The sequence below is a fragment of the Gymnodraco acuticeps genome, unplaced genomic scaffold (assembly GCF_902827175.1).
Source record: "Gymnodraco acuticeps unplaced genomic scaffold, fGymAcu1.1, whole genome shotgun sequence".
Lineage (NCBI taxonomy): Eukaryota > Metazoa > Chordata > Actinopteri > Perciformes > Bathydraconidae > Gymnodraco > Gymnodraco acuticeps.
The window spans coordinates 1,423,305-1,444,898 of NW_022991435.1; the positions used below are offsets into that span (position 1 = coordinate 1,423,305).

General features: G+C 41.2%; 1 protein-coding gene across 3 annotated transcripts; it reads right to left on the bottom strand.

The window, feature by feature from the left end:
- Positions 1 to 474: 474 nt before the first annotated feature.
- onecut3b (one cut homeobox 3b) lies at positions 475 to 17,113 on the bottom strand. 3 transcript variants are annotated; one of them, XM_034195940.1, is made up of 3 exons: positions 16,028 to 17,113; positions 9,812 to 9,900; positions 4,940 to 5,307 (listed from the first exon to the last, which is right to left on the bottom strand). In XM_034195940.1, exons 1-3 carry the CDS (start codon positions 17,106 to 17,108, stop codon positions 5,209 to 5,211), a joined length of 1,269 nt encoding a protein of 422 aa, XP_034051831.1. In that variant the 5' UTR covers positions 17,109 to 17,113; the 3' UTR covers positions 4,940 to 5,208. The 3 variants fall into 3 exon arrangements, with proteins under 3 accessions (XP_034051830.1, XP_034051831.1, XP_034051832.1); XM_034195941.1 differs by having other exon boundaries at positions 5,251 to 5,307; positions 9,807 to 9,900; XM_034195939.1 differs by lacking the exon at positions 9,812 to 9,900 and having other exon boundaries at positions 475 to 5,307.
- Positions 17,114 to 21,594: the final 4,481 nt, after the last annotated feature.

Genomic DNA, 21,594 nt, shown 5'->3' on the forward strand with positions numbered 1-21,594 from the left:
TTCATATCCACTAGATGGCGATCGGTAGGATTAAAGCACTGATATTCAGGATCTAGTAATCTTGAAAAATCGTAATCTGGATCAGGGTGATCCTATCCTGAATTGCTTTGAACTACAGGGACAACATCTGGCCAATTTGTCTGATCCTGGATCACAGAAAATGGGATTTAAAAATCTGATCGGATCTGATTGAGATTACAAGTTTTGAACTCCTGGGCCCAGAACATGGCTTTGAATTAAGCTTTCAGAAATGAAAGCCACTATAACCTTGTTTTCATTTAGGTATTTTTCTATATTAAATAAGGAAACATTTACAATCCTGGGGAAGTTATTCTAGCATTTAAGCGAAGTTTTTTCGTAACCGTGGCTATGGCGACGCTGTGTTTTCTTCACTGGGGTTACCACACATTTTTCATCTACACCAGCAGATGGCAACAATGCACCACAGTAAGAAACCATCACACAGAAAATGAAGTCAGTCAGCCAATTGCTTGTTTCTTTATTCATTTTAGTCAAAACACACAATTTAACCATACTGGTTTTCACTTAGTGTATTATTTGTTTCATTTATTACTCGACTCTTCCCCCGCAGGCTGAAGGCAGATCAACGTGACGAACAGAGTCCCTTTGGTATTGGGAGATAAGGATCAGAAGAAAAGTGTGTGTGTGTGTGTGTGTGTGTGTATGCATTTGATCAACATCTTCGATTAGGTGTCCACTTAACAAGTCAGACCCCCTCCACCACCACCTTCATCGTGGCCTGGGGAGGGTCCAGGGTGCCTCAGCCCCCACCATAAAGGTCACTGCAGAGGTTAAAGGTGACCACACACACACTGATTTCTCTGAGCCATCCTTCCTCCTCCCATCTCTCCTGTCCAGTCATTTTCTCTGCCCTCATCCATCGCTCTCTTTCCCTTGCCCTCCTTTTTTTTTTGTCTCTGCTCTATTTGAAATTGATTGTCTTCTACCATCACAAAGACACTTGGTTCTGATTGATTGGTTGGTAAGGGAAGAGGGAGAGAACATCGACACTGGGCTTACAGAGCTCTGAGCTCTGTCAAAAAATAACGAAATGACGCCATTTTGATGCACTGGAATTAACCCGTATTTCAGCTGCCAGGCTGTCTGTTTGTGATTCAGCCGGCTCCTATACAAACACCAGGCCGGTCGAATTCAGATTCAAACAGGACGAGCTGAAATACAGGAACAAAACAAGAGAAAATCACACCTGTGTGATGAGACAAAGGGTAAATACAGACATGAACGTGTGGAGACTACGTCCACACAAAGGAAAGGGTTACATACAACAGGAGGAAAGACACACAGCGATGAAGCTGAAACACGTACAAATACACACATTTTATACAAATACACAAACAGCACATACAACACAGGGCTAAAAAAAGAATGTATTTGTAAACCAAAACCCAGTTGTTTTTCCTTGTTTCTCCCCCTCTCCTCCACCTGTAGAGGTACAGTTTATCCTGCAGTTTATATACACCTATATAGTATCCATGCATAAAAGAATTGTCCCAACCCTAATGACAGAGGTGCTTCGGTTGGTTCTCTTTTTTTAATATGGGAATCACTTTAACACACAAAGAAGACAATCTTCAAACACAAAATAAGCCAAAAACTGATGCAAAACAGGAATTAGTGCGTCCTTGATGAGTCATTTTACCCTTCAATTTAACAATATGCTTCCTAAATTGTACTCAATCTTTTGTCACTGATTAAGTCCTCCCATACATCATCATATATGGTCCTTTCCTGCTTGTTTAATTATTCCAAATCCTCCTTTTATTCTTTCTCTTTACTCCAAAAAGGACAACGTGCAAACTTACAAACAATAATTTAATGTTAATCAGAAGTTGTGAAAGCATAAGACGGCTTACTCCACACATTCCTTTAAAGAAATAAAAAAAAACGAACAATCATTTTGCTGTGACCTTAATGTCACTCTCATTGCTAAACATTGTCATTATTGTTTCACTACATTAACCTTTACAATAAAGATTTGAGGTATATCAAGATGAATTGTCTACACATGCCTGCCTCGATGTGATGCTACTGGACGGAGGGACCAGCGAAGAGGGTCTGGATGGGCGGGGGTCACCGGCGGGGGGCATCTAGTATCTTTTTGGAGCTGAAAGGTCTCATCACTTCTGCACTTATTGATCATGGGTAGGTTGTTACAAAGGTTTAAGTTTTAGATGTGAGCCAATGAGAGAGCGGGATCTTTGTAAACATTCAGATACACACACACACCTACACTCGGTTACAAATTACACAAAAATATCTCTGGTGGGAGTGTGTGTGGGTGTGTGTATCCTGAAGATGTGAGAGGACATTGTCTCACAAGCATGTTAACAACATTTAAAAACAAAAGGGTGGCGGTAAACAATCGTATCCCCTCATTGGGTTAAAAAAAGTGCGTTTTAAACTCAAATCAAAGTTGCTTGTTTGATGTAATGAGGACCTCCTCCTGTGGTGCTCCCCCTTCACCCAGTGTGTGCCCCCCTTCACTTGGAACACTGTGTGTGTTCATGTGTGGGTGTGTGCAGAGCAGTCCATCCCTTTGTTGAAGGAAAAGGCACTCAACACTTCCCACATAACAAACACCTCAATGTGTTCGCCATGCAGCACGACTGCTCTGTGGATGTATGTGCAATAAGAAGCATTTCTCTGTGTGTGTGTGTGTGTGTGTGTGTGTGTGTGTGTGTGTGTGTGTGGTGTGTGTGTGTGTGTGTGTGTGTGTGTGTGTGTGTGTGTGTGTGTGTGTGTGTGGTGTGTGTGTGTGTGTGTGTGTGTGTGTGTGTGTGTGTGTGTGTGTGCACGTCCCAGGTCCAGTTTGAACACGGCAGGCTAGAAGTATCTTTGGTATCGATGGCTGTGTCACAGTCCACTCTATTCTGTGAGGTAGCCACACACACAATTGTTTCCATCACTAACGCTCTGGGTCTGAGCTTCTAATATCTGCACTGAAAGCTACAGTTTTTCCCTCTGGACTCTAGAGGACGTCTTTAAAGTGACACCTCCACCAGGGAATCTGTTATAGTGCACGGCAGAACCCAAACTGTGGAAGAAAGTCAGTAAAATGCTTCCTTCCAGTCCGAAGATGGCGGGCCTCTGATGTTCCTGCGTCACCCTTCCTCCTCCTGTCTGCGCCTCCTCTCTAATATGATTATCTCCCGCTAGAAGATGCTACACAACAAGTGGCTTTGCCCACAAAGATAAAATAAAAAAAGACACAAAGTAATGTGGTGGTTCTCATGGTAACCAAAAAACATCCATCAGCAGAGGAATGCAGTGACAGTCAAAGGGCTTCAGAGATCAGGTCCTTCCATCACATACATTCACAAATATGCACAGTTTGTCATTTGTGGTAATCCTTCTCCGCCTGTGCATAGGATCAGTCTGTTGATTCTTCTTTTTTTTCATCTTTAAGTTTTTTTCATTTTGTCAACAAGGTGCTTCTTTACATATTCAGCACAACATAGCACAGTAGTCACAAGAGAGAAACCATGTGACTATGGTACTATTATTACCCGCATCAATAGTTAAGGAAAGGAGAAATAAAAGACACAACAGGGGGAGTAGCAAGAGAGTAGATAAATAGAGAATAGATAGAGAGACAGAGAGAGAAAGAGAGATGAAATTAAATACTATTTACATTCATTTTCATTGTGTTTCATGTCGATCACATCAATGTGTTTCTGAGGTATGGAATAGGCAGCGTGCCCGAGTGGTGCTCGCAGTTTGACGGTTGTAACAACACAGGCCTGACACGGGCGGCCTGCACCTGTTCTCTGATTATCATAAAGAGGCAAACATCATTGGCACTCAGAATCCTATATTGTGACATTTGACCTCTGCGTTTGGCCACTAGAACAGAGCAGACCACCCCCTCACTCCCTACCTTTGGGCATAAGAATTTTGTTAAACGCTGGGAGTATCGTCCCTGTTTGATTGTTCTCCTTTTGTAACCTGAAAATAACCTCTCACGTGGCCACACAGCAAGTCGCCTTACGAGTCTTAAGAAACAAACATTCAAATGTGTATCAAAGGGTTTGTGGGTAATCATTTTGTCTCAGTTTGTTGGGTGATTGCAGGACTACACTTCTGCTTGTCTTTATCCTAAGAGAAATATACGCTGCAGGCTACTCTGTTGCTGGATGTTCAGATATGGGTTGAATGGACAGCAGGGGGCACTGTTACACTGAGGTGCAGCAGGTTGAATCGCTGCAGAGGAATTAGACCCCAGCAGCGACCAAGCATGTGAACATTACGCACATGCACACGCACGCCTGCAGTGATGCAGAGGTGGTGCTTGGTTAGCGGGTCAAAGGACCTGTCGAGAGCATTTCACAGACACTTGACACACAAACGCACCTCTCTATCAGCCTCAGTGTCTGCTACTGAAATGAGGAGTGGTTCATCACGGCCCAGCAGACACCTCTGTCTGATTGCTGCCTGATTTGTAAAGATCAACGTGTGTCTGCTCAATGTTCCCTCTCTTAAAGCTATCTGTCATGAGTGATTCTTTGGTATGTTTACATCTTGACAATCAGCAGAGTTTTCTAAATCAGGCTTTAGCTATAGGCTACCACACGGTGGTTTTAGTGTAGATGGATTATCTTTGGTGTTGAAGTGGAGAGTTTACGGAGAGCCACATGTGGTTGAGTCTTTTAAAGCTACTGGATCTTTGGTTTGTAGAGCCACAATTGAAAAAAATGCATGTTAACCCCTCAGAGTAACATTCTGATTAAAAAGAAAACACTTAGAAAGGTTCTGATTCATCGGCACAAGTCATCAGCACTGTGAGCAGATGAATCAGATGAGTGGTCTGAAGCTACACACCCTGTAGCTCTGCAGGATTACAGTGCTTAAAAACATCCTCCCCTCCATCCTCCATGCATCTGTCCAACCACACGTCCCGCCACCGTCAGGCCTTGGAGAAAGTCCCCGCAGAGGAGGTGCCGGGTTGGATCGGTGAGGAGTTGTTGTTGTTGTTGTTGTTGTTGTTTCCATGAGGAGTGTGGACGTGGCCGTGCACCCCGTGACCGAGCTCCTCCGAGTCCCAGCGGTCCGTGGAGCGGCGGCGGGCATTCATGAAGAAGTTGGAGACGGTGGTGAGCTCCAGGCCGAGCTGCTGTGAGATGGTGATCTGCATCTCTTTGGAGGGGCGGCGGTTCTCTCTGAAGATGGCTACCAAGGTGCGACGCTGCAGGTCTGTGAAGACCAGTCGCTGCTTCTTTGGCACCTGGTTGCGCTCTCGTCCTCGGTCCTCCTCCTTACGTTTACATGCTGGAGAGAGGAAGGGGTGGAGAGAACACATGAAGGACTTTTAGTATTAAAAATAGTCTATGATCCTTTAATGTTATACAAAGTTCAGACTTGAATGCAAAATATTTCAAAAATGTGCAACAACATTGGGATTCATGAGACAAGAAGTGAGGACATAAAGGGAAATGCAAAATGGTTTAAGACAGACAAATAAAATGGCCTATGGAAAAAGTAGATGGTGAAAAAGGGTTATAAATGGTAAAATGCAATTGTTTTGTGCATGCATGTTTCAGTGGGGCCTGTGTGTTGTAATGTGATATTTGAATCTGTGTCTCCCTAAAATGTACTCGTGAATATGGTCGGCCTATAGACAGTATCCCATTTTGAGTTAAAAGATTGCCCCCTCCCTAAATGACATGCAGGATGATACAAAGTCAGAAAGTATAATAATGATGAGAAAGTGAGTCGTCTGTGGTCAGTAAAACTAAACAAAAATTCTCTCAGACTTTCAGATTCTCCAAGTAAAAAAGGAGACATCGGCTGCAAGTATCCTCCCCTTGGGATCTTTTAATGGCCATTACCCTGACTTATGTAAGTTCCAGCCTTAACAATTATGTATATATTATATTTTTCTTATTTTCCAAAGTACTCTAAACGTTTTCACATTGATTTCTAACCTTCTATGCTTCCTTTGTTTTCCATTTATTTCATACTTTTATGACAATCAACTTGAGAAGATCTGAAACTTGTTTGAAAGCTTACAGTATCCTTGTGTTTTAGTCAAATTTAATTATAATTTCTTCTTTCTGAAACTCTTCCTGTTGGTGTGTTCAAAAGTTAAGATACAAACGTCGATCATGTACTTATTTAGGCTATAAACATAGTTTGTTGATACAAATCCATAGTCTTCTTTCCAAAAGCTATCGACACTCAGATGTCCAACTATTCTTTAATATATTTCTGAAACAGTACTTGAACAGTGCTAAACCCTGTCTCTATAATGTGTTTAGAATAAGATAATTATCTAAAAATTGTGTATGTTACATAACTGTAGTTACAATAGCACTTTTCCAGCCATTAGAGGGTTTTCAGGCACATTTATTTTACAGTCCCTTGCAAATGATAAATGATAAATCTTTTTCTTTATGCGTAAATAAACATAAGAAGGACCAATGGTTTAATGACCCCTGCTTGCATCTGCAGTATAGCTAAAACGTGACAATAACAAAAAAAAACATCAATGCGAATAATTGTTTATCGGGATGGATTCCCTGTTTCAAGCAAGTTTCTAATCTCTACAAGTTGAATATCAAAGTGCAGTGAAATGAAGTGAAACCAGTGGCCGCCGGGAGGATAGGAAATCAATCTAAAAACTCACAGAAGCTTTGAAAACGGTCATCAGTAATGCAAAGTGGGCTGAGCAGTGAGTTTGTGGATAATGGGCTAAAACATGCATAAAAAAACACTAGGATTGACCTTTAAAGTGAATTTGCTTCATGTTGGTTGATGACGAGTTAGTCTTCTGTGGGAACATGATCATTACTTTATTCTCCTGGTCTACTTGTACAGTTCGGATAACCCTCCTGTCAAATCTGACCGATGTACTTTCATCAATCATAAATATTGTGTTTTAAATGTGAACATGCCAAACTGCTAATCACCACTTTAATTACATTTTGAGAGTTGTTAAGACAACTTTGTGAAATCTATTGTAGGAAATGAATGGGTGCGTCCATCAAATAGCACACACCCACAAATCGTCAAATCTTAATGTCTATTCATTGTATTTTCTACTATGTAGACATTGTTTACTGTTTAAAATGGTGATAAATAAAATGTGGTCATGTTTCATGTTTTTTTTGTTAATGTTAGACATTCTGAACTGGAACACCAACGATAAGGAGGGAAGAAACGAACACGACAGGAGGGTTAATAAAAAGAAAAAAGATTATGGAGGATAAATAGTTTTCATTGTGTGTGATGTTGAAACTGGAGGAGCGGGATGTGAAATGCTGACAAAGAAGCGGTGCTCCGTGCCTGCTGTAGCTGTGGAGACTGAAGGGAGTCTGTTCTGTTCTGCTGCCCTAAAAAGCTGCAATGATCGATTTTCCGCGGTTTTCTCCTGAACACGTGGTCCAGTAATCAGGGCTCCCTTCCCCACCCGATCGATCCCCATCGATCCGCGAGACCGAGGTGTGTGTGTGCGTGTGTGTGGTGCGTGCACTGCCTCGCATGGGGGAGTATACCCGGGAGCGCGCTTAGTGACAGACAGATGGAGAATAAATTGTTTATCTGAGGAAGAACAAAGGAGATGTTGCAGAAAAAGGGTGGCAGTCATCCAGTGTGAGAGCTGAGGACAAAGGAATGTCTCCGATCATAATACGTCATTATTATTATTTTATACATAGTGTGAGGCGTGCATGAGATGTGGTAGTGTAAGTGAAGCAAATAAACAAAAGTGAGGATGATATCCATTCTAGTTTTGTGCAAATGGGAGAGGATGGGGAGAAAAGAAGAGAGGGTGAGGGGGAGGAAAGGAGGGAGAGCTGGCTGCAGTGTGGAGGTAGTATGCAAATGATTGATGACTTTACAGCAGGTTTTAGACAACAGCAGTAAACTGATTTGACTGTGGGGTGGGGGGGATCAATATGAATGTGCACATGTGTATGCATGGCTGTGTGTGAGCGTGCATGTGTTTGAATTGCCATTGTTCTTGCTTTTATTGCAAGCAAAGCATAATTAAGATATTTCCCTGAGCAGAGGAGGTTATATGTTTGTCCCTGCACCACAGAACCCTCCTGGACTTCTTCAACTGTTTCCCTCTTGTTGTTTTTTCTCAATTGTTTTAATTTGCCCTCAGATTGATAGCCCCCATATTGATTGATCCTCACTTCAGAACCATTTCACGGAACGTTTATTCAATTGGTTCAGGCCCAGCCATGCCAGAATCTCCTCGCGGCTCTCTAAGTGCTGTCTCAAACCAAACTCAATACTCCCTAATGTAATGACTGAATGCTAGTGCTAATATAGTGATAATTTAATATGTAATGCCTGTTTTCGAACAACTTGTGCTACCGCCCATTTTACAATGCCAACACCACTCTGGTTCTCCTCCATCAGCTCCTCTCTGCAGCTCCGAGGCCTGCAGAGCAAACAAGTGGAGCCGAGGAGTTAGCACCAGGCCTGCTCAATACATATTTCAGATAATCAATAGATCCATCTCAAATGAGACCCTGCACATCCTTTCCCAAGCAATGAATAGGACCACAGGGAAAGTAGAGAGGGAGCTGCTCATTAAAACGGCCTCTCTTGAGACCAGAACCTCAGTGTTAGGCTATCTTCAGTTGCCTCTTTACCAAATGGGCTTTTCTGAAGAGACAAGGCTCAGCAGTCTCAAGTGGCACTTGCTTGTGTCGTCTATCTATTTCATTTGTCCTGGTGTCAATGATGCTATATAAGGTCATTTGCTTAATGCCAAACTCTTCCTGATCTCAATATCAAAATGCTGGATGTGCAGCATGTTAAGCTGTCCTCGTGCCTCCTTTACAGTAAGAGCTGCTCTCACTTAAGTGGTTGCTGTTTGCCATAAGACTGCACTTATACATGAAGATGGGAAGAGCAGTTTGGATGATGGTTTGTTATATTGCAGGATGTGACAGCCATGAAGCTACAGTACAGTTAAGAGGGAGCTGGCTGACAAAAACGACTGTATTGGACAACAATCTGTGATATTCAGTCAATTTCTTTAAACTTCCCTTCTTGATAAGACATGCAAAAATACAAAGTGGCAGATGTGTTTTCCATCAAATAAGTACCACTTCCCATTTAAAACTCTGGAAATGTCATAGTTCTCCTTCACACACAATATTTGAATTGGCACAAGACACAAGCTTTCTCCGATACATCACTAACAATCTATTTAACTTTAGGTGGACAGGAGGCTTTAAAAGTCAAGACCACAATGGAATAAATTGCATTTTGACCAGCAATTGGCTCAGGTGAACACAGACAAACCTGTGTTAAACGCTGTGCATGCATCATTCTGCACAGTGACCCTCAAACAGCCAAGAGAAGTGATCATGCATCCAGGCTAACAATAGCATTTGGACTAAAGACACTGCCTGAAATGTTAAATATGCAGGAGTGACATGATATTCTCAGATGACAGTTTTGTTGTTGCAAGCCAATAAGTGAATGTGAGTCATATTTAAAAGGCCATATATCCATCTATTTATCTAAATCCTGTGCTGTGATGAGATGAAAAAGGCATGTTTGTGACTAAGTTTAACAGTGTGTGTGTGTGTGTGTGTGTGGGGTGTGTGTGTGTGTGTGTGTGTGGTGTGTGTGTGTGTGTGTGTGTGTGTGTGTGTGTGTGTGTGTGTGTGTGTGTGTGTGTGTGTGTGTGTGTGTGTGTGTGTGTGTGTGTGTGTGTGTGTGTGTAAGTGTGTAAGTGTGTAAGTGTGTAAGTGTGTGTAAGTGTAAGTGTAGATGGGGCATGAGGGGGCAGACGGTGAACTAACCGCACCGTGCTGCTGCTACTCGGCGCCTGGACGGACGGATGAGACCGGGCTTTGTGTCCGGAGAGACGGGCCCTCTCCCGCCCTGGACGGACTACTGCAAGCGAGAAACAGTTTGGCGTCAATCACTCTCTGTCACACCTCTCAGATGTACGCTTATTGATTATATTGATCATATTATAGGCCTATTCATTGCTGGGAAAAGGAAAACGCCATTAACCCCACCCGCATTAACATACAGCAGCGGTGAAACAAAACCAAACCGTCTTTAAAAAAAGACTCCCAATTGATTAGGATTGGATTATTTGAAAGCTTTCGTTTATTTGTCAATGTAAAGCTTGTGTTGTCCTGTTGAGACGAGTGATCGGCAGCTTTAAAGCCTATCAGCTATCGGCTTTTAGTCTATAAACCGTGTTTAATGCCTCTCCTCTTCCCCTACAACTAAACGGTCACTTTATTTACTCCAAAACAGCTCAGAATAAAAGGGCCAATTGAATCAAGAGAGCACAGCTTTAAACATTTGCTGCTTAATACAAAACGAGTTCTCGGTGCCACGAAACTAAAAACGAACTTCCGAGAAGGAAGAGAAAATAAATATCTTCAGCATTCCGAAAACAACCTGATCTCATCAGAATGCGTGACTCCACCACGACTCCTTAACACCACATTGCGTGGTGGAGTCACTAACTTTGTTACATTTATGTGTCGGCACCACGCAAACAACCCCAATGTAAAGTGAATGAGGCTCCTTTGTCCAACCTGATCTCACCAGAATGCGTGACACACAATGCACTGTTTTTTGAGAACAAAAATTGGTAACTAATGCACCATAATAGGCCTGGGTCATTCTACAGAAAAGGTGGAAGTGCTGTCACTTACTTTTGCAGACACCAAAATACATGATGTTGACCTAATACTCACATTCATTATATATGTTGAATAAATAGAGATTGTCTTTGCAATGGTACTAAATAAAAAATAAATAAAAAATGGTTTTATACGTAAATTGCAATTTATTTAAAATGCCAAGTTCAAGGAACTGCCTTGTCACTTTGATCATACATGGAAGTGGAGCCTATAGTTTTAATTTAAAAGATTTTTTTTTCAATAAATAAATCTAATTTATATTTACATAACATTACATACATTAAATATAGCACTGAAATGGTAAAAAAAAAACGCAAATTATTATTAATAATATCAAATAAATGTCAGTCACCCAAAATTACGTCATTGGTGTTACTGCTACACAAAACGCTTTTATTTTTGAAGTAATGTACTGTCTCTGAAGTGCCTCCTGTAACAAGAGATAATTTGAGGCAGTGCAGTGCAGTGCATAAGGAAAGTCAGATACTTCTTACTTTGTTTGTTAAAGGTGTCATTTTATCTTCAAATTTTACATGAGTCTTTCAAGTCTCTCATTAGTGTTACTCATTGCATAGCCCTAGGGGTGAACATTGGAATGGGAAAATGTATTGTATTGAAGAGTTAAACGATTTTGATATTGACTGAAGCCACATTGACACATTGCAGCCATTTTGTTAAAATGGTAGTGTTTTCTCCAAATTGTCACTGGTGTTACTCTTCTTCCTGGTAACACGTAACACCAGTGACATTCCTATACAAATAAACTTTGTATAAAGTATAAAAATAATAAAAATAATAAAAATACTTTAAGCTCTACTTGTTGTGGATTCATCAAGTTAAGAGTTAGTTATTGCTATTTAACAGGTTTTAGATGTTTTTAGAAGGAATATATTTCAGCAGATTTGTATCACCCAGATTCCACCTTTTCTGTAGAATGACCCGCCTACATTCTGACGAAAAATACAAATGATTATGAATACAAATAAAATAAAAATAAGCCTCCCGTGAGTTACTACAAGCTATAAAATAGATTTGACAAACGTTTTATATAATACAAAGCTCACTGCAGGACGTTGTAGAAATGCGTGTGTGCACCACGACCAAGGAGCCTCATTCACTTTACATTGGGGTTGTTTGCGTGGTGCCGACACGTACATGTAACAAAGTTAGTGACTCCACCACGCAATGTGGTGTTAAGGAGTCGTGGTGGAGTCACGCATTCTGGTGAGATCAGGTTGTCCGAAAAACGTAGACACCTTTATTATTATTATCTTAGAAACGTATGATATTTCCAAAAAAAGACAAGGCAAATAACAGTTTGACCGATTCAAATTCAATTGTTTTTTGAGGGGAGAATGTGTTTGATTGAAGCCTCAAACACGCTTTGAATTGCCCGGATGTTTATTTTCCCTTTTATTATCGCAAGCGTTTCAACAGTTCATTTTTTAATTTGATAAGAAGGAGTACTTTGCTCTAAAATACTAAAATGTGTGCGGCCTGCTATATCGATATATTGATTTAAATTATGATTAATAGTGTAATATTGTAGAATATAAAGCTACTAACACTCTTTGAGATACCGGTTATCAGTTAGCTGGAAATGTATTGAGAATTCACTTAATATAAGAAAGCCTGTCCTGCCGGGCAAATCAAAACAATTAATACAACAACAATTCGCTAAATGGGAATTTAAGTAACTGATCAAGTTTTGCTAAAATAATTCTCTGCTCGGATGTAATCCTCATTATAAACATTCATCCACACACTTTCCCTTTCCCTCTCACTCTCTCTCCCTCTTTCTTTCTCAAACACACACACACACACACACACACACACACACACACACACACACACACACACACACACACACACACACACACACACACACACACACACACACACACACACACAGAGTTGCGTGATCCAAAAAACAGTATTCTCGCCCTGTTGACATATGTGTGTTAAAATGTATCAGAAGAAAATAATGCAAGAGCTACTCAAAAAAAGGTGGAGGGTTGTTTATATTTGTGTCACCTAGTCTCATTATAGACGACCACTATCAAACTTTGTGCTGCTGATCTGCATCATGCCAAAGAAATGTTGTTATACTTTGTATAATGACAACACACATTATATTCTATTCTTCTATTCTAGTTTGATGGGGTTGAAATAATGGGAGGATAGATCATAATAACCACAAACATCTAATCTCATCAGTTCATCAGGTAATTCAAAACATGTGGCTTTGGATTTGTGTTGTATAAAGTGTTTGTGACTGTGTTATTAATATTACAGAGTCTTCCTAAGTCTGGACACATTCATTATCATTCATACTGAGTGTCAACATATTTCACTCCGGTGTTCCAAAATGAGTCCTGTCTCTGACAGAAAGAGATGACCAGAGAGCAGAAATGAAATAAGGGTGAAAGTCAAAGGATCTGCTTTGCTGATGTACAGAGCCAGAAGAGAGAGAAGGGGGAGGAAGGAGGAAGGCAGGGAGAGAGAGAGAGAGCCGAAGAGAGCAGAGGAGAGGAAATCAATACTGATTCAGAGTGAGTCAGATAAGCCTGAACAATGTATAGTGCAGACACACTCTATAACCCAGTCACACACACATATGTGGAAGCACTCACACAGAAACACACGCTCACAGACGCACACGCCGGGTGAAATGTGCTTGCATGCCTCCATAAAGGCGCATTACAAACCCCATAAAGCATTGCAACCTTTAAAATCAAATGACATAACAACCTTGGATTGCTTTGAGGATTCGCTGACATGAGCAGAAAGCACTCATTACTACGACTTGATAGGCAACTGGATGCTCTGATGCTCTTTGTCTACTGTAAGAGGCTCTTAAGCTCTGATCTTTTATGTTAGTGGTCAAACAGCAGCCTTCCTGATTTCACTGCAAATATTGCAGTTCTTTTGTTATAAATGCTCAGAGAGGCTTCCTTTTCCAGCCTCATAAATATGTGTTTTTTTAGCACTCGGAGTCCACACCATCCTTGGTGTCAGATCTCAGCTGTTGATATTCCATACAGGATGTTTTGGGATGTAAACAGCGTTCTTGAAAACCACTAACACACTCCCTGCCGTGGTGTTTAGGTGTGTGGTCCTTAGCTGTTAACCACAGATTTGACTTTGCTTACCTAGAAGATGCTGTTACAAGCGCTTACACCACCGCTCTCTGCCTCTCTCTTTCTTCCCCTCTCCCCTCCGTCTCCCTTATACTTATCAATTATTAAGGTCGGTATTGATCCTTTCACTACCCTGCCTCTATCTGGCTGTTCACACAAAGCCAAAACCTGCCTGCCCTCTCTCAATCAATGGCATCTCCAGGCTCTTTTTCCATATGTCAGTTTTGCTTTTCTCGCTTTTGCACTTAACATGGGCCGAATGAAGTTTTGTACATCCCAAATTAGTCCATTCAGAGTCTTCAGAAAATATGAGAAACAGCAGACTGCTATAAATCTTTCATGCCACAGGCAAGTTTGATGGGCATGAAAAGATGGGCGAGCAGGGAGAGTGTAAAATGGCTGTGTGCATTGTTTGACTCTATGAAACAGCTCTCGTTCATCCTCCAGTCCAGTCATGATTTTTTGTTTTGTTCTGTAGCGCATCTACTGAAGCCAAACAACCTGCCTGCCTGTTGCCAGGTTAACCAGGGGAAGGTAAGCGATATTATTGTCATAAGCTGCAGAGAGGGAGAGACAGAGAAAGAAAAACAGAGAGGGAGAGCACCAGGGAGTGGGAGAGAAGGGGGTTGGGAAGGGGAAACGGCCTTATTGATCTCCTATGTGCAAAGCCATGCAAACACTGAAAGGACAGAACTACACTATTAATGACACTCACAGCCTCAGCCACTAATCCTCAGCTATTTATCTACCCATCTTTCTATCTATCTATCTATCCATCTACAGTGTGTATCCATCCATCTATCTATCTATCTATCTATCTATCTATCTATCTATCTATCTATCTATCTATCTATCTATCTATCTATCTATCTATCTATCTATCTATCTATCTATCTATCTATCTATCTATCTATCTATCTATCTATCCATCTATCTATCTATCTATCTATCTACCTATCTATCTATCTATCTATCTATCTATCTATCTATCTATCCATCTATATATCTATCTATCTATCTATCTATCTTCTGTTATCAGAAAAATAACCAGTGTCAAAAAACAAAACAACTCATCTAATTCAACATTTTAAAACTATTCAACATTAAAAACGACAAGTGTATACTTTTTATAGGTGCTCGATTCTCTAATGTATTGATTCTGATAATCATAGTCACATACGGTGCCATACAAATGCAAAATGTGGCAGAATTACTATTAATGTTTTGCCTGTTGTTTTTCTGTCCTAAAAACTCTAGATGCTCCATAGGTTCTTATCTTTAGGCCTACTGGTCCCTGCTGTTAGCAATCCACATCTCAGCTGCAATCAATATTACATCAGAACATTTTGATATGGTTGTTTTGAAATATATATTGGGGTCACATGTAGGCAGTGTTGGAGATACATTTCTGATGTAAGGTTTTTTACATCTGTACGTGTTCTGGTAAGGGCAAAATATAATAAGTGTTTTACATTTTTCTTTTTAAATCCATTGAAATCATGTTGAAGTTCCTTCTCATCTGACTCCTCTGCTTGTCTCACACCAGCCATCATACCTGTCTATGATCTACATTTAGAGCTTTTACTACAGCGTGCTAAAGCCGGAGAGACCGTGTGGTTATTGCGACTTTCAGCTCTGATACGAGTATTGATCCTTGTGCCACATTTAAAAGGGAGAGTGGGAACTGGCTATTGATCAGGCAGCCTGGGGTCACCCCGCTTCTCCCGCGCAACTAGTTGTCCCAGTAACCCCAGCACCACCACCGCTGTGTGTTTATAGTCGGGCAGAGAGAGGGAGGGGAAAATGCGTCGGGGGAGGGCAACTATTTCGAGGTTTATTGTGAATCAATGGCGATTTGCTGTGTGCCGATCAAAAATATAGACCTGCAAATGTGGTCTACAACAGCCTGCGTAAACGAAATACCCACACCCAAAACAATCATTTAAAAGAGCTGTGATTTCTCGAATACTATAAAATAAGAAAACTATAGGCTATATTTGCTTATGATTTTAGCGTAAAGTGTTGATCTTAAACCGCTATGACTGCGCGCTTTGTTTTAGCCGGGTGAACCGTGGTGCTGAATGTTTTAGGCCAGTGCAAGTTCGTTCAGTGTGTATGTTAATACTTTGGTAAATAAAGGTGGAAGGTGACTGGGCTGTTTCTTCAGAATAATATATTTTCATGTGAAATAATAATACTGAAAGTAGAGTGTCTTACCGGCCAGCCGGAGAGCAGACATCCTTTGAAACTCGGGCTCCTGCAGCCACTTCCACATCCTCCTGAAGGTCTCCCGGCCTGACTTGAGCTTGCCCCAGGGTTTGGGGTTCCTCAGCAGGTCTGAGAGGGTTCCCTGCGACCGGCTCAAGATCCTCTGCGCGAATATGGCCTGCGGGATGGAGTATCGCTTTAACTCGGCCGTTATCCGCTGAGCCACTTCCTTCGTGTTAATTTCCTCCCCCTGCATGCCGGATCCTGATACTCCCTGCCCGGCTCCGTGGCCGTGCATCTCCCGGTCCCCAAGCATCACCGCGCCATTCGCCTGGGAGTGCAGGTGACTGTGCGGGTGATGGTGCATGCCGTTGAGGTTGGAGATCATACCGTGGCCGTGGCCCCCTAAACTCCTCGCCAGGTGCTCCTGGTCACTCCGGGACAGCATGGACGCGTGGGACTCAAACCCGGACACCGGAGAGAGCATCTTTGTTTCATTGGAGAGGTGCGCGCTCGGCCCGTAGGCTGACAGAGGCTGCTGGGAGTTGTGCAAAGAGCCCAGCCCGCTGGACAGAGGGGAGAGCGAGCCGTGACCCATGCCGGGCACGGACATCTCTTTGGGGTAGTGGCTGTAAATATTTCCCATGGAGGCGAGCCCCCGGTGGTCGTCCCGCATCAGCGTGAAACTTCCGCTTACGTTCCCGGCAGAGAGTCGCTGATGGGCGGCAGCGTGGTGGTGTGAGTGCGTGGGGTGAAATTTATCCGAGACGGTGGATATGGAAGGTAGATGCTGCAGGGGGGTGAGGGTGGTGTACGTGTTACTGAAGCTCATCCCGGTCTCGCACATGCTGATGGACGGGTGCAGGTGTCCGGACAGCGATGATGGGTCTGTCCGGTAGTCCCCGCCGGAGCCCTCCAGGAGCGAGGCCATGCCGGACACCATGGCTGACCGCGAGCCGGGACCGTGGGCGACCAGGTTCCGGGGATTGGAGCTCGGGGACGGCGACGGCCGAGCGTGCGGTGAGCTCATGAGGTCTCCCGCCTGGGAGTGCGATGAGAGGCTGTGGAGGTTCTCCATGGTGAGCTCCATATCTGAAAGGATATGTCCCACCCTCCCCACCCTCTCCCCCTGTCTCTCGCTCCTGCCTCTCACGCTCTTTCTTAGCCCTTAGCCCTCCTGGAGCGATAAACTGAGTACACCTTTGGAACGCCAATCCATCGATGAAGACTGTACGATCAACCCAGCGCGGTGCAGATAAATTCTGGTGTTCAGAAGAAGCTGCAGAACCGAGTCTCTCCGTGGTGCTCTATGCCTTCATGTGGGGCTCTCTCGGGCTGTATCTCATCTCTGGTCCAACAGCGCGGCCACTATGAGAGGCTGAGCTGCGCGTCAGGGAGCGCGCCTCTGTAGATTTAAAATATGGGGCGGGTAGGAGTTTCCTATATTCTGGGATAAAACTAACTGGGATTAAAAAGCATCCAGTGAAATCCGAATGCCTCACACTGGTTATCCTACACGTTCACATGATAGCGCTATAATTAAATATGTAGAAGTTTAAGTATTAGAAATAGTGCATCTGACTGTGTGTGGGCGTGTGCACGCGTACATAGCCTACCTGTTCACACTGATAGATTTTCAATCTAAATTGGGAAATTATTTTTGTCCCAGCAGCATTGTTGTCTAACATAACAAGTGAGTTAAAAATATAAAAGATAGAATAAGATACAAATGTTGTAAAAAAAAAGAAAGAAAAAAAGGTTAACAACAAATTAATGACAATAGAAAATACATCACTAAAGTATCTAAATAATACACAATATAAAGAAGAATGCTGAATAAATATAATAGGCTACCCTACAATATACAGTTTCACTAGGCAACATACATATTTAGAAGTATAGGCTACAGAAACATTTTGACAGTGGATTATATCAATTGTACAAAGTGACATGCAGAAAGACAGGTGATGGCAAGATGTGAAATATGTATAAAATACAGTCAGTATCAGTTTCCGGATACAGGAGTTCTTTACAGATAAACTTTGTTTTCCCACGGACTGTATGGTTTTGCATTTATGCGCTTAGTGATAAACCTGATCGAAGTATTGATTGACAGAGATTAATGACGTGGCGCAGGCCGGTGGGGGGAGGGTGGGGGGGGGGTGAAGGAGGTCACAAAGCGAGTTAGGATCCCAGCGCTGCAGACCAATGACAGGACAGCCCTTTGGTTTGTGCGAAGTTCACCAAGTCCAGAGACCAACTTCAGTGTCGTCTGCTTACAACAATAACCTCCATAATAAATAATATTATGGTAATCATATTTGTCCTTTGACACATTACAAATAGCCAGAACCCAAAGGAAAGGGAACTTTAGCTTAAGAACAAAAGTTTAGGTTTAGAATATATGATTTATAACAGTAAACGGGCTACTTTAACATTGGCCTAAATAAAGAAGCAAATAAAAAGCCAATATCCCCTTGACTTGAGAGGCAGATGGGTCACTGTGATTTTATGTTAAATCAATATGCTTCTTTATATGGTAGTGGAATGAAATGTAGGCCTAAATAACTTTTTAACAATGCTAGGCTATTTAATAATAATAGAACCTGAGGTTATATATTTGTTTAATGTCATGGTGTATTGTTTAATTCACAATTAATTGTATTTATTTTGCAGACAGTCGGATCTTCAGTGTGTTAGGTGTCTAATCTCTCTGCTCACTAAAATAAATGAATGAACCCTCGTCCCTCGGTGAGCTGGAGGAGCAGTAACCGGGCTCGGTGCCGCGGATTGATGCGAGGAGCTTCCGCTTCTTCACCCATGTGCTGCCGATATGCTGCTGCTGTCCGTTTCATCTGACTGTGTGTGTGTGTGTGTGTGTGTGTGTGTGTGTGTGTGTGTGTGTGTGTGTGTGTGTGTGTGTGTGTGTGTGTGTGTGTGTGTGTGTGTGTGTGTGTGTGTGTGTGTGTGTGCGTGTGTGTGTGCGTGTGTGTGTGTGTGTGTGTGTGTGTGTGTGTGTGTGTGTGTGTGTGTGTGTGTGTGTGTGTGTGTGTGTGTGCGCGCCTGCGTGTGTGTGTGTAAGCCGTGAAACAATTTAGAAAGGACATTTGCTTCTTTTTAAGCATTTCATGTTTTATTGTTCCTAATAATTTAAAAAATAAGACATTTCCCATTAACATGTATATATTTTTTCCATATTGCATATATTCACAGAAAGACAATGTTAGTATTCAGGTATGTGAGCTTCCAAAATAATGTTAAATAAAGCATGTATTGTAGTTGTTTTACAACTTATAAACAATGCTTAAGAATGAATGTATTGCTTGAACAAGTTTATTAAAATAATATTGGCTTGGTTAACTACATTCTAAAATGTGTTCTTAAAATAATAAACCTTGGTCTAAATCTAAAGGATTAAGGCTCATTTTTATAAGAGAATTAAATAACAGCGTAAACGCACTCGCGCACTCGGACACATGCACGCACACTTTGGTGAGCAAACGTGTGAGCTTCAGGAATCTTTTCCTGCAACCAAAAATAAACGTAAAATAAAAAAATGTTTGCCGAAGTTTCTAAATTCACCTTTTCTAATTGTTATTGCCAGATCTTCGGGAAATATGGCCTAGAAGAGTACGGTTTCACAAATAATTCCAACAAGAAAAGTGTTTAAATGAAACGTTCACCCACACTAACTGTTATTGCTGGATATCATAAAGCTCCGTGTGGTTAAGCTGTTTCCCCTAAAGTTCAGAAATGGATCGCCTCATTCGATAAATTGATCATCGATCACTTCCATCTCGCTCGGCGTTGTTTCCTAAACACAGAGGCATTTGTGTGAGATCGTTTCAGCGGTGAGGCGTTGTTGACCTGTAGCACATGAATGACTGGTATCAGGAATATGTTGGAAAAAAATAAATGTCAGCTGTGTTGTTTTATTATCTTATTGAGCAAAACGTGTGCTTCCTCCTCCTTTCAATACGGTTAATAATGATGTCCGTGTGGGCCTGTAATTTACCTTCGTGCAGGCGAGATGTTATTTCGATGAAGACAAAGAAAACTAAATATTCCTCTTATTTGTTCATTTATTTGTCGCCTGTATTTGTAACATCAATATGAGTGTGTTATTTGGGTTTAGCACCGAGCTGAACATCTTCCATCGTAGATATAGGCCTATCATTGTTTTCTGAGGAGGAGATCTTGTCATGTGTAAATGTGAAAAGTAAGATTTTACTTTTGAGGAGCATTACATAATTCAATATAAGAGTTAAAATAGTAATTTATTAATTTATTAATTTACTTTGGTTTAAAAAGGTCAACATATTGGTTGGGTGACAAGAAATGTTTTGTGTGCATCTTCCCTATAATTCACTATTCACCAATTTTGGGATTTCTAACGTAGCCTAATTATAATTGTTGTTACCCTGACAGCAACATTTTGTTTATTTTGCAGACAAATTAGCTTTTGGTCGTCAACATATGCTGTTGGGCACTGAATGCATCGTAGCACATCGCAGTTTATTTATGTGCAAATACAGTAAATTACAAAACGACTCCTTTGGTCACATAACATAATGGGGTCATTCTACAGAAAAGGTGGAAGTGCTGTCACTTACTTTTGCAGACACCAAAATACATGACGTTGACCTAATACTCACATTCATTATATATGTTGAATAAAAAGAGATTGTCTTTGCAATGGTACTAAATAAAAAATAAATAAAAAATGGTTTTATACGTAAATTGCAATTTATTTAAAAGGCCAAGTTCAAGGAACTGCCTTGTCACTTTGATCATACATGGAAGTGGAGCCTATAGTTTTAATTTAAAAGATTTTTTTTTCAATAAATACATCTAATTTATATTTACATAACATTACATACATTAAATATAGCACTGAAATGGTAAAAAAACCCGCAAATTATTATTAATAATATCAAATAAATGTCAGTCACCCAAAATTACGTCATTGGTGTTACTGCTACACAAAACGCTTTTATTTTTTAAATAATGTACTGTCTCTGAAGTGCCTCCTGTAACAAGAGATCATTTGAGGCAGTGCAGTGGAGACATAAGGAAAGTCAGATACTTCTTACTTTGTTTGTTAAAGGTGTCCTTTTATCTTCAAATTTTACATGCGTCTTTCAAGTCTGTCATTAGTGTTACTCATTGCATAGCCCTAGGGGTGAACATTGGAATGGGAAAATGTATTGTATTGAAGAGTTAAACGATTTTGATATTGACTGAAGCCACATTTGGTCTGACACATTGCAGCCATTTTGTTAAAATGGTAGTGTTTTCTCCAAATTGTCACTGGTGTTACCGTCACTGGTGTTACTCTTCTTCCTGGTAACACGTAACACCAGTGACATTCCTATACAAATAAGCTTTGTATAAAGTATACAAATCATTTAAAAAATAAAAATATTTTAAGCTCTACTTGTTGTGGATTCATCAAGTTAAGAGTTAGTTATTGCTATTTAACAGGTTTTAGATGTTTTTAGAAGGAATATATTTCAGCAGATTTGTATCACCCAGATTCCACCTTTTCTGAAGAATGACCCAATATTACATGTTTT